At 34.8% G+C, this 14057-nt stretch overlaps 1 protein-coding gene across 1 annotated transcript in view; it reads right to left on the bottom strand.

Moving 5' to 3' along the window:
• Positions 1–14057, bottom strand: part of DIAPH2 (diaphanous related formin 2) — an 816245-nt gene that overhangs the window by 627692 nt on the left and 174496 nt on the right. Inside the window, exons 17-18 of the mRNA XM_060182500.1 lie at positions 10644–10967; positions 7562–7676 (exon numbers count right to left, since the gene is read on the bottom strand). Coding sequence (XP_060038483.1) covers positions 7562–7676; positions 10644–10967 — 439 coding nt within the window. The remainder of the gene's footprint in view (positions 1–7561; positions 7677–10643; positions 10968–14057) is intronic.

Consider the following 14057-nt stretch of genomic DNA (forward strand, 5'->3'; position numbering starts at 1 on the left):
GGCTATAAACACCCCTCATAAATTTAGCACTGCTTTTCCTTTTTTTTTTTTTTAATAGATGTATAACATTACTACTAAAATATGACAACCCTGCCTTCCAGGGCTAGGCTTCACTGGTATCTCAGAGTACAACAGTGTGGTGGAAACCTGGGCAGAAAAATTCCTATGGGGTTTTTAGTAGGGTTGTGGGTGTACCTAAGCCCTGAAGATAAGGGTAGATCTTAAAAGACAGAACCTTGTCAACAAAGAGTCATTGGACACAGTATGTCCTAAGTATATTACCAGATGTAGAAATGCTAATATAAATAGAATCGAGGATCCAGCCTCTCACCCCAAAGAGCTCACAACCTAGCCTGTAATTGCAGCACAAAAGAACGTACACAGTGGAAGCATGCTGCTTGTCATGCGTAGGAAGAGGCAAGTGGAAGGCTCCACAGGCATCTGCAGTGGTCTGGTTGAAGAGGGAGCACATGTGCAAGAGGCACAGACCAAAGAGCAGGTATAGCCACTCGAATGTGGAAACAACATTAATGGAACAGCTTGGTCCTGTGATTTCTCTGGCTATATTAAGTAGCTTTGGCATGATCTGTTCAGCAAAGAACCAACTGGTGGGGGGGGGGGGTGGTTCTGTGCAATTAATTGGAAGAGTGACTCTAAACTGTAGCAAACAAAGCAAATTAATAGAAGAAACACACTTAAATTTGGACATGTGCAAACGGCTTCCAAAGTATGCCTGCTGGTAGAAAGAACAATCAGGAACCAGAGCTTTGCAATTAGTTTTCTCCCTGTTGCCTGACTGGGATGGCCTCGTATATGGTGGTGACTGATCTGGATAGGAACAGTAAGCTCTATCCTGGAAAGCTATACTGAAGAACCCACTGTATCAAGCAACAGCTCCCATACAGGTATTTTCCTGGTCAGGAAAGTGGTTCCCAGGAAAAAAAAAATTTACACATAAATTGTTCATCCTTGTCCTGTGAGACAGATGAGGTGATTTTTTTTTTTTGAACTGAGAATTTTTTTTATACTAGAGATTTACTAGGCATGGTCATACAATGGGAGATACACAGTAGAATGTAAAAGTATGAACTAATATGTAAGCATTTAGTAATTATTTTTTACAATGATATAGGATACATTTCATGCCAAATGTGTGTCCTTTGAGAATTAATATTTTGATAGTTGAGTTAGTTTCTGGTTTATGAAGTCAAAGTCTGTGTGAAAACTTAGTTGTGAAACCTAATTACCACAAGTTCACCAGATGCTTACAGTTCACTAAATTATACTTTCAAAGTCTGTGATATCCTAATTAAAGTAACATTTGAGTATTTTAAGTACTAGTTTATTATGTATTGATTTACTTGTAAATCAGTTTTCTATCATAAAAAGTAAAAGAATCATCTCTAAACACATTATAAACAAATGGACATTTTTTAAGTTATTTTCACCAAAGCAGTCAAATATACATGTTTTGAAAAGGACTGCACAGTTTTTGTTTGTTTTTGTTTTTGTTTTACCACAAGGGTTATTGCTGGGACTCTGTGCTTGCAGGATAAATCCCTCAATTGTGGTGGTATTTTCCCCCTTGTATTTGATAGGACAGAGATAAATTGAGGGAGGGGTGGGAATAGAGAGGGAGAGAGAGAGACACTTGCAGCATTGCTTCACCACTAGTGAAGCTTCCCCTCTGCAGGTGGGGACTAGGGGTTTGACACTTGGCTTTTGCTCTTGGTAATGCGTATACTCAATTAAATGTGCTACCATCCTTTTCAAAAACCATTGTTCTCAAACCACTTAAGAAGCAGATATTGCTGTTATATTGCCTCAGGGCCTTTGGAGGAAGGATATCTAATCTAACATAAAGGGACAGACAGTATCAGAAAGGGTAAGGAAAATGGAACAGTATGATTTAGCACCTGAAGCAAGGTGGAGGGGTAAACTGAATTACTACCCTTTGTATTTCAAGGCTTAAGTAAACAGGCGTGATGGGAGGGAAATGAATACAATAGCCTCTTCTTTGAGCCTGTATTCTCAAGAGTCAAGGGACCTAATATATATTTTTTTTCTCCAGGGTTATTTCTAGGACTCAGAGCCTACACTATGAATCCACTGCTCCTCGAGGCTTTTTTTCCCCTTTTGTTGCCCTTGTTTTTCACCATTGTAGTTGTTATTACTGCTGTCATCATTGTTGTTGGCTAGGACAGAGAGAAATCAAGAGAGGAAGGGAAGACAGAGAGGGGGAAAGAGAGAGACCTTCAGACTTGCTTCACCACCTGTGAAGGGATCCCCCAAAGGTGGGGAGCCAGGGGCTCAAATCGGGATCCTTACTCCAGTCTTTGTGGTTAGCACCTTTTGTGCTTAACCCACTACATCACTGCCCAGCCCTGGAACCTAATGTTTAAAATAATATTCATTTAGGTTCAATCCCAGCACTACCATAAATCAGAGCTAAGCAGTATTCTGGCATTCCTTCCTTCCTTCCTTCCTTCCTTCCTTCCTTCCTTCCTTCCTTCCTTCCTTCTTTCTCTCTCTCTCTCTCTCTCTCTCTCTCTCATTAAAATAAATAAGTAAACTAAATGTCTTTTACTATAGATAATGCTTTCTTATAGTTAGTGAAGTAAAAATCTATCCATGAACTTTTATCATTATTGGACACCACTTAAATAGTTGTCTTTTTTTTTTTCTTATCAGAACACTACTCAGCTTTGGTTTATGGTAGTGCTGGACACCCTGGACCTCAAAGCCTCAATAACAAGAGTCTGTTTGCATAACCATTATGCTATCTACCCAGCAGAGTCATTTTGAAGTGTAACATGGAAGTCTGCACATACTCTAAAATTCCCTTTCAAAATTGGTCACTCATACATAAACAATGGAATGCTATGTCTGTCTCACAAATTCCTGTTTCCTTTCTATGTACAAAAGATGACTGTCTTATTGCTGAGGTCAGAGAAAAAATAGGGAAAACCTGGGGAACACAAACACTACTGTACCACCAGAACACATATCTCTCAGGCATACATCCCTCAGGCATACATGGGAAGGAAATACACATGTTGCATAGGGAAATGGGAGTGATAACAGATGTGGGTGTGTTTGGGATTTCCTAAGAAGCTATTATGGGCATAGTTTTTCTCACTTTCTCTGGCAACCTGGGATCACTAACATATGATTAAATGACGTTCATGTTCTCATTCTCTCTCTCTCTCTCTCTCTCTCTCCCCTCTCCCTCCTTCCCTGCCCATGTGCATTTCCACACATGTGTGTTCTCAGTTATCCTAAATAAAGTTTAAAATTCTTGAAAATCATGTTCCCTCCTCAATTCTTTCTGATTTTCTGTATGATGAATCTTTAACAATGTAGGGAGAAAACTTAGCCATACTTACCACAATGTAATAAGCTAGAAAATGTTGACTGGAAATGAATGCATTCACCATTATAAATTAAAACATTTAAATTGTTCATAATAGAAGGGCTTTGGTAAGATAGTAAACCAAAATATTACTTTTTCTTGTATAGAAAAATCCAAAGAACTTGATATAATGAAAATAATGAAATTACTTATCACTTTCATCTTGTTGTTTGAACTAAGCCTTCTTGGTTTGTTGCCTTAGGTATTAAAAAATTTACACTACAAGCCAGCAAAAAGTCTCACCTGGATAGTCAGGTGGTAGTGCAGCGGGTTAAGCACACGTGACGCCAAACAGAAGGATCAGCCTAAGGATCCTGGTTCAAGCCCCCGGTTCAAGTGATCCCCACCTGCAGGGGGGTCGCTTCACAGGTGGTGAAGCAGGTCTGCTGGTGTCTATCTTTCTCTCCCCCTCCCTGTCTTTCCCTCCTCTCTCCATTTCTCTCTATTTTATCTAAAAACGATGACATCAGTAACAACAACAATAATGACTACAAAGTCAAACAAACAAAGAAAACCCAATATGGATAGTGCACTTAATTAGCCAAGCACATGACCCAGGTTTGAACCCTGCCCCCAGTGCATTAGAGGAAGCTTCAGTAATAGGTGTTTTATCCCCCTCTCTTTACTTCTCTCTTTCTATCAGGAAAAATTAGTCTGAAAAGGTGAAAAGCCACGAATGTAAACATAATAAACAAGTAAGTAACTAAATAATAAAATTTAAAATACAAAACATGAATGCTCTAACATTAAGGTGACAAATTATTTGTTAAAATATCATATCTCTCTGGCCAGATTATCACCACTGTATAGGAAGTATGCTCTCTGAGATTGTTATCTCATTATCTTCAAGTCAACTCCAAGACTTTCTATAAAAACAAAAATAGATTTCATCATTTTTGCTTAATTTTTTTCTTCACTAAACATAGGAGGCTGAAATCAAACAGAAATTATTATCTTCAAAAGCAGCCAGCTGTTTCAAAGTCTATGAAAAACAAATTCAGGGGGCTGAGCAGTGGCGCACCTGGTTCAAGTGCCTGTATTGCCAAGCACAAGGACCCAGGTTCAAGCCCTGGCAACCCACCTGAAGGGGGTCTGCTTCATAGGCAATGAAGCAGGTCTGTAAGTGTCATTCTTTCCCTTTATCTCCCTAGTCTTTCTCAATTTCTGTCTGCCCTATCTAATAATAATAATAGTAATAAAAATATGAACAAAATGGAGAAAAATGGCTGTAGGAGAAAAATTGGCCACCAGGATCAGTGGATTTGTAGTGCTGGCATTGAGCCCCAGCAACAACCCTGATGATAATAAAAAAATGAAAATAAAAATATAAAAAACTTCAAATATAATTATAGAGGAAAAATGCCTTAACATAAATATATCTTCAAATTCAGTTTCACCATTATTTTGAAGCTATACCAAGTATTTCAAACACTGAAAAATGGTACTCAATATGGACTTGAGAAATTTATAAAAACTCAGTTTTCTCTTATTGCTAAATTACCTTATCAAAAATTATCATTATGGGAGTTAAACGGTAGCACAGCAGGTTAAGTACATGTGGCGCAAAAGCACAAGGACAGGAGTAAGGATCCCAGTTCGAGCCCCTGGTTCCCCACCTGCAGGGGAGTCACTTCAAAGACTGTAAAGCGGGTTTGCAGGTGTCTATCTTTCTCTCCCCCTCTGTCTTCCCCTCCTGTCTCCATTTCTCTCTGTCCTATCAAACAATGATGACACCACCACCACCACCATTAATAATAACTACAACAACAATGAAAAATAAGGGCAACAAAAGGGAAAGCAAATAAATATTTAAAAAAAATTATTATTCAAGAAGCTAATCTTTAAAGATTTATTGCATTTCATATGAAAAATATAGAAATGTCCATATAAAAATAGTAAAAGAGAGAGAGATGCCAGAGCATGATCAGTACAAGTAGAAGGGGTACCAGGGATTAAGGCAAGAGTCTCGGACATACAAGTCCTAGTTAAGCTATTTGCTTGGACAAGAAGCTAAATTTTATTATTAACTTTTTAATGCTTATTTCTTAAGTTTTCTACAAGTAACATTTAAACCAAAGAAATTTCTTACAACTTCGACACAAATTATCTTTGTTCTGCCTAAGGTCTCTAGAGAACCCTAGAAATTCTAATTAGGATAAGCAGTTACAACCTGCATATTATATTATTATTTAAATTTTAGTTAATATACACAATCACTACTTTAATTCTTATATTATATCACTATTATCTACACTATGGTTTTGTATGGAAAATAATATTATTTCAGCTTTTATCCTTCATCAAATCAAATGATAAACAAAAACCAGAACACAAATATTATTCCCAATAGTTACATAATGTATATTGTAGTACTAACAGAGTTTTTCTCAGCTGCTTCATAAAGAGTTTAGTGTGTCTATTTCATTAATCCAGAGAGCATTATAAGATCTAATTTGTCATAAAAGCTGTTATAACTTGAAAGAACTAAATATTACAAACATGAGGCCACACAATTTTAGATTTAGAAAACACCTTAGAGATTAAAGTAATAATTGAGTCTAGTTAGGATAGCATTCACACTGGTATTCATCTTCAATCAGTACTCCATTAGTTATCAGAAAATTTGTATCACTCATTTTACTGTGAAAGGCCTGCTCAATGGTTGTTCATCAAAATTGCTAGGCATTAATGCTTAAAGAATAAAACCACCATAGTTTGCTAATGCCATTCCCTTTAGAAGTTCTGTCACCTCGAGAATCTCCATTTAATTTAATGAACATTAACTACTTCCATTTTGTACTCACAAGCTTTTAAAACCTATCTGTGCTAAATTAATTTGACTTGAGTAATTCTCTCACCAGATGATGAGATCTCAGGCACTGGGAAAGAAATTATTTATTTTTCTCCCCCTCCTCCATTTCATATATCAGATTATATATATTTAGTGAATATTCTAACAATACAAATTAGATGAAATAAGAAATTCATTTATCCCTAAATAGAAATAATTTAGTGTGTAACAGAAAATTTAAAGATAGTTTTTGGTAAAACTGCATAAATAAATTATTTAAAGGATATTTTATGTGGGTTTAATATATAAAACACTTATATATTTAGGTATATTTTTAAACATTTATTAATTTAATAAATTATACACACATATAATAGACAGACACTGTGAAAAATAATATTGAAATTGCTCCAAACATTAAAAACAGACAGAGCAAACAATCTAACAATTCTCAGAAACTATTCAAAGAACACAAAAAACACCTATCTGAAGATATCTATGTTCATCTGTATTCCAAACAACACTATTTGAAATAGCCAAAATATGGAAAGAACTTAAATGTCCAACAACAGACTAGTAATTCAGAAATGTGTAGTAGAACAATGAAGTAGTTCACTTGGATTGTATGCATGTCATGCATGCAACCCAGAACTGAGCCCAAACCCTAGCACACTGAAAAAGGCTTTGGTGTTGTAGTTTCTTTCATTACCTCTGCCTCCCTGTAACAAATAACAATAAAATAAAATGAGCAAATTATTGTGTATATGCACAATGGAATATTATGCAGCCATGAGAAATAATGAAATCTTCTTGGTTATATCTTGGACAGACTTTGAGGGAACCATGTTTAGTTAGATAAGCTTGAAGAAGTCTGAACACCAGATTAACTCATTCATAGATGGGACTTAAGGAACAAAATAGGTAAATAGAGGACTGGTGAATGCCCCATGTGGGTAACATGACTGCTTTGTCTGTAGAGTGACGGAGTTTTAAATACTAGGGAAAATCAGTGCTATGGTACTTCTCTCTTTTTACGTATCTCCCTTTCTATCTGAGAAAGTTGGTCACAGGAGCAAGCCCCAGCAAGGCAAACAATAACAAAAATGAAAGAAAATACAGACTATTCCTGGTCTATTCCAGCAGACTCAAATACCCTAAAGCAGGGAAGTGGAAGGAGGCTGAGACCTTACTGGAGATTCAGTACACTATAGTTGGAGAAATTGTCAATTAGATGGTGGTTATGATATGAAGACACCTACACCTATGATATGAAGGGGAGATAAACTGTATGCATGTGACAGCAACTATTTTGTAAATCATTATTTCCACTCATAAAGTGAATAAATAGTAAAATGTACCTTTCATCTGAGTAGCAAAATTTAGTGCCAATTTTGCAAAGAGATCTGAATTTTCAAACTTGTCCTCTTTAGCTTTTAACCAGAAGCAGCTCTCAGATAAATCTTTTGGTTCAATCTGAAATGAAAAAAGCAAATATAAATTTCCAAAGCATTACTTCACATTTACTTCCTCAAAGAATTTTCTATTTGCAAGGTTGAATGATATTTTTTACTCATCTATTAAATCTAATTTTATGATCTATGAATATAATACTTTTCATGTAAATATTCACTAAATTGCAGAATTATTTTGGTGTACAGAAAAAGGTACATGACAGCCACAGGGCATATAGTAATTGACATTAAATATATTCTTTTTTATTGAAGTAGATTTAAAAGTAATTTAGTAAGTCCCTACCCAAACTCATGTACTGTCTTGCTCCTGAAAACAATAGAAAAGTTTTAAAATAAGAAAACATATATTCAAAAAGTGAATTCCTGGGGCTTGGTGGTGGTGTAACTCGTTGAGCTCACATGTTACAATGTACAAGAACCAGGGTTCAAGCCCCCAGTCATCACCTGCAAGGGGAAAGCTTCCCAAGTGGTGAAACAGGGCTCCTTCTCTACCTTTTCCTCTCAATTTCTGGCTATCTCTATCCAATAAATAAATAAAAATAATTTTAAAAAAGTGAATTCCTTACATTCACTGATTAGGTTGAAAACAATATCCACCATATTAACTGACATTTACATATTTCCTACTACACCTTAAATACTGTTTTAAGTTATCTGCATGTAATTATCTATCTAATCTTTGAAGAAGAAACTATTATTAATACATGCTAAAGAAGAGGGCATAAAGCCCTAGAAAATTTAAATGCCTATGGAAATTCTAGAAAACCATAAGGATTGGATTTAAACTCAGGATATGTAGCTTCAGAAACTTGTGTTCTTAACCACTGCACTTATATTCAAGAAATATGCAGTACACCCTCATACTTTTGCATATGTAAGAAGTATTACACTGCACACTATGAATTATACATATAACTGTATTACATATCCAAAACTTGAATCAACAACTTCTGGAACTTATATTTTTGTGACTTTTGTCAAATAATAGTAAGTGCATTCCAAGGTTATCTCAGTTAACTTTTTATTTATTGTGTTTTTTTTTTTTACTTTAAGCTTATTACTGACTTTATTTCTATTATATTAGTGTAAAGCTACTCTGTATTCACATACTCTCCCCTTGATCCACAACAAATAATTCTTCCAATCATGTATTTAATCAATACTAAAGAGTATATAATGTAAAACTCTACTAAACTTGAAATAAATTCCTTCATATTCACTATTTTTTAAAAATTCTCTTTCTTCACTATCTGAGTACATTTCTTAAATTTACTTCATTTAACAAGCTACATGGGCATAGTAGACAGCATAATGGTTATGCAAAGAGACTCTCATGACTGAGGTTCCTAAATCCAAGATTCAAGCCTTTATACCACCATAAAGCCAGAGCTGATCAGTATCTGTGCAGTAGAAAAAAAAAACGACTATATTATGTACTTCATTCAGAGATGCATTAATCTACTGGAAATTCCTTTATTATACTGTGTGGTCAGATGTCCCAGAGCTGATGGAAAACAATGCTGCTGCATGCAATTACCATAGTTTTCAGCTGAGAGATTTTGTTATGATTTAATAGTTCAGTTATAGAGATTTCTGTATGCTTCCCAGTAAAAAGAACAAAGTATAAGTAGAGTCAGAGAGACTGCTCACTGTGGAAAGTCCTTACTTTGTCATGCAGGAGACCCAGATTCTAGTCTCAAGTCTCCACAGCATTGGAGGAAGTTTTGGTGCAGTGGTGTCTCTCTAACTCTGTCTGTCTCCTCATTTTTGTCTGAAAATATTGGCCTAAAGTAGTTAATTTATAGCAGTGATAACATAAAACCTAAGTGTGTATTTATCTTTAAAACTTATTGAACCTGGAGCCTTAGGGGTAGTGAACATGCCTTCACATGTACTTGGTTCAAGTTTGAACCCTGGCACCACATGAAAGGTGTCATGAAGCTAAGGGAGCTCTTGTGTGGTGCCTTTCTATATCTCTGTCTCTCAGTCTAAATGAAAACAGAACTTGCAGATGTAAAATTATATATGCACAAGGCTCAATTTCCATAAAAATAAAATCCCAAAATAAAAGGTCTCATTAAATATTATAGTTAATTCAATTTAATACAGAAATAGTGCCAGGTGTCACTGTAAATATGTAAATAATTTCCTCAACAGTAGTCTCGGTGATTGAACTTCATTATACTATTAGTTTCCAGTGTATGAGGACTGTATGAATCTCGGTTACATGATTTTTTAAAAATATATTATTTGGTAATAGTAAAATTATTATTACCAAATAATATTTGTATTTAATTAGTATTCAAAGAAAAATGTCCATTTTACTATGTAAAAAAGAATTATGAGGAGCCATGCAAATAGTGGTGCACTTGATTGAGTGTACAAGTTACAGTGCATAAGGACCCAAGTTCAAATCCCCTCTTCCCACCTGGGGAGGAAGCTTCACAAGTGGTGAAGCACAGCTGCAGGTATCTCTCTCCTTTTCTATCCCCTCTCTGTTTCTCTCCAATAAATAAATAAATAAAAATATTTAAAAAAAACAACTCTGTTATCAGTCAAATATTCCCCACAACCTGAGTGCAAAAATAAAATCTCCTAAATAAAAATATCTAAGACAACAGGCTTGAATGGTTTAAGAAAACTGTATTTTAGAATTTTATAATATTAAAGGTTAACAGTGGTAAAAAAATAAAATTATTTTAACTTAGTGACACAGTGCAACATTATTCTCTAACATTACTTTCTTTCATGTTGATTTTTCTTTTGCCTTTTATATTAATTTCAAATCATTGTGGAGTTTCCAATTATGGACTGACTAAGCTGAAAAGTGAAAATGGTAAATTCACAAAGGAATGCAATGGAGTCATCAATGATATTCTCAAGCATTATAGCTACTTACAAATAGCTATGAAATTATTAATTAGGAACTATGGTTAGATGAACCTTAAAATATTAAAATCACTGTTACCTTTGACCAATTGATTCTCTTCATAGAAACCTCAGGTTTATATAATTTTTTCTGTTTCATTCCATAAGGTAGTTCAGGTGGTAATACTGGGGGAGGAAGACCTCCACCAAGGGGGGGTGGTGGAGGAGGTCCCCCAAACAAAGGTGGTGGTGGTGGTGGTGGTATACCAGCTACAGAAGGTGGAAGTGGAGGAGGAGGAGGAGGGAGAACTCCTCCAGGCAGAGGTGGAGGTGGTGGAGGAGGTGGTGGGGATAGCCCACTACCAGGCAACTGAGGTGGTGGAGGAAGACCCAGAATTCTTGATGCACTTGAAAGTTCATGTTCCTGAAATGTAAACAATTCATCATTTAAATGCTTGAAATTAAGTATAGCAGAAAATAAAAATATTTGTGGATATTTTTAGCATGTTTGAGATTAAATAATTGACAGAATTATCAGCATCAAGGGGCTTAATTGTACACAAAAAGACATACAGTTATTTGATAAAAGATATAAAATACTGAACAATGTCTATCTGTGATTTATACACTAGTTCTTAAAAACTTGCACTGTACCATAGCAAAGGACTCTGGTGGAGGAAGGGACAAGAAGAAATGGAAAGGACATTGAAGACCCAGGAGAAAATGGCAGAGAAGGACCTAATCTGGATGTAGAAGTGGAATCCAGCCATCTATCATAAGAGGATTCGAAATTATTCCCATATGTCAACAATTTTTGTAAACTATTATCCCACCAATAAAATTATATGGGGTGGGGGCAAACAGTGGCATGCCTCGTTGAACTCACGTTTTACAAAGCACAAGGATCCTGGTTCAAGTCCACGATCAACCACCTGCAGAGGGGAAGCTTTACAAGTGGTAAAGCAATGTTGCAGGTGTCTGTCTCTCTCTTTCTCGCTGATCTCTCCACTCCCTGATTCTACCCAATAAATAGATAAAATATAAACAAATTAAAAAAAATTTTAAAAGGAAGTTATTATTCTCACAGATTTTCTGAACACCCCTCTAAAATAAAGAAAAATTACTTTTCATTGTAAATATATGCAAATAACAAGCACTGTACATGCTCTGATCAATTAGAAACCAATTTGCATAGTAATATATGTTTATAAACACTTCAAATCTAATTTTCACTGTTATTACACTATAACAATATATACAGCATTTCATCTCCTTAATTATAGATAAATAATAACTTCAAAAATTAAATAAGTATCCAAAATCACAGGATTTGAAAAGTGATTAAGATTTAAATATGGTCTTTATCATACCTAATGAAGTCATCTTTCCATTATAATAGGCTACTTCTTCATGGATAGCTATTCTTTCTCATGAGTGGAATTGATTCAGAAAGTATACAATGTGGAGAGTAAAAATCATTTCTACTACCAGCAAGTAACTTCAAGCTCATTCTCTTATGATAGATAATAGTTGAAGGAGAATACCACACTCCATATAATCTTTTAATCTGTATATGTTTCTTTAAATCAGTACTTATCAAAATGACTGAGACAAGTAAATTATAAAACTGAAGTTAATTTCTGTGTACATTTCTAAGAAAGTATTTCCAATGAATAAACATTTTGTAGTGAGTGTGGGTGGTGGCACACCTGGTTGAGCACACATGTTAACAATGCACAAGGACCCAGGTTTGAGCCCCTGGTCCCCACCTGTAGGCGGAAAGCTTTGAAAGCTGTAAAGCAGTACTGCACTTGTCTCTCTGTCTCTCTTCCTCTATATGTCACCCTTCCCTCTCAGTTACTGACTGTCTCTATCAAACAAATAAAGATAATTAAAAAAAATAGTCAACATGTAATTAAATTATCTGATATAAATATTTAACTAATGAAAAAAGTATGATTATTTATTATTTATTTATTATCATTTATTATTATTTGTATTTGGGATTAAAGGTCTCTTACTTTTTAGTATGAATTTCCTCAAACTATTTATCTGATAACTTAGATTAGACTTGTCTCCACAAAATAAGTTGAAGCCTATTTTTCCAGTCATCAATGTAAAGGCATTAACAATTTACAAGACTATTAAAAGTTGACAGTGACAGGCATATAGGATCATATAATTATTTCTTATAAAACTCAATATGCATTATACAAATGTTTTTTCTCACATATGAATGCTTATAAGTATATGAACAACTGAAATGTTTATACATTTAAATGACAATTCTCTTCTGAGATTTGAAACATTTAAGATAGGATTAAAATTTGAAAATTGTCTGATGTGATTTTAATATAGCAAAATTGCAAAAACTTCTTACTCTGATCTCTTCAATGAGATAGAAATATTATAGGGAAACTTAAAATATCTTGAGTGACTGGAAAGGTATAGAGTTTTCCTCATTTTCCTCGTTTTTGTTTAAACTAATAGAAATCATTACATGACATTTTACAGGTTAGACTGTATCTGATACAAATTTCAGGACACTTAAGAGCTACAGTTAATTTACTAATAGATAAGCAAAAAAGGGTTAGAACCTCATGCTAGTTGCATTAGGGCCTTGAATAAAACTAAGAATTAAAAACACTGTCCTCAAGGTGCTTATGCTTAAATGGAAGAAATAAAACAAGCTTCCAACAATGTTATGAGTAATTAAAACAGACAGAAATTCCCTGATAGAGTTTTTGGCCAAGATTTCCAAAGAATGTCTTACTGAGCATATTCTATTTGTACAATATGTTTTAGGAGCCCAGGTGAGCAGGGGAACTACAGAGTATATTTTAAATGAGAAGGGATGAAAGGTCACTTAGCTACAACAGAGGTGTCAATTAAGGGAGCAGACAGTAAATTGCAAATGGAAAATATAAGAACCTATGATAGGAGGCATCTAAATTCCTGGTAAAGGGATTTTTATTTAATCCAGAATGTAAGTAGTGAATATCTTAAAGTCCAGAACAACAATAATTAGTTCAGTGTTTTAGGAAGATTACATTTCTACTGATATAAAAGATGCTTTGAGAAAAAAACAGGTAATAGGAAGTAAGGAAACAGTTGTATTGATAACATTCCAGGTAAGGGAGATGATGCTGTAGCCCTGGGGGAGCTTATGGGTTTCGAGGTAATGGGGATAAAAGTTAGAGAGAAAAGTGAACATGAAATGTAGACTACTTAATTTGTCAACTTAACAGGGCAGGGAAAAAGCAAAATAAACTCCAGCTGCACTATAAAATAATGCCAATAAAATTTAAACAAGTAAGAATGCCACCAAAGGCTGAGGAAATAGCTTAATGGTTATGCAGAAACTTTCATGTCTGAGGTTCCTAGGTCCCAGATTCAATCCCCAGCACCACCATAAGGCTGAGCTGAGAAGTGCTCTGGTCTCTCCCTATCTCTTTGATTAAAATAAAATAAATATTAAAAAAAGAATGAAAACCAAGTTGGTGTAAGGAGAGAC

Source organism: Erinaceus europaeus, chromosome X (assembly GCF_950295315.1).
Source record: "Erinaceus europaeus chromosome X, mEriEur2.1, whole genome shotgun sequence".
NCBI lineage: Eukaryota > Metazoa > Chordata > Mammalia > Eulipotyphla > Erinaceidae > Erinaceus > Erinaceus europaeus.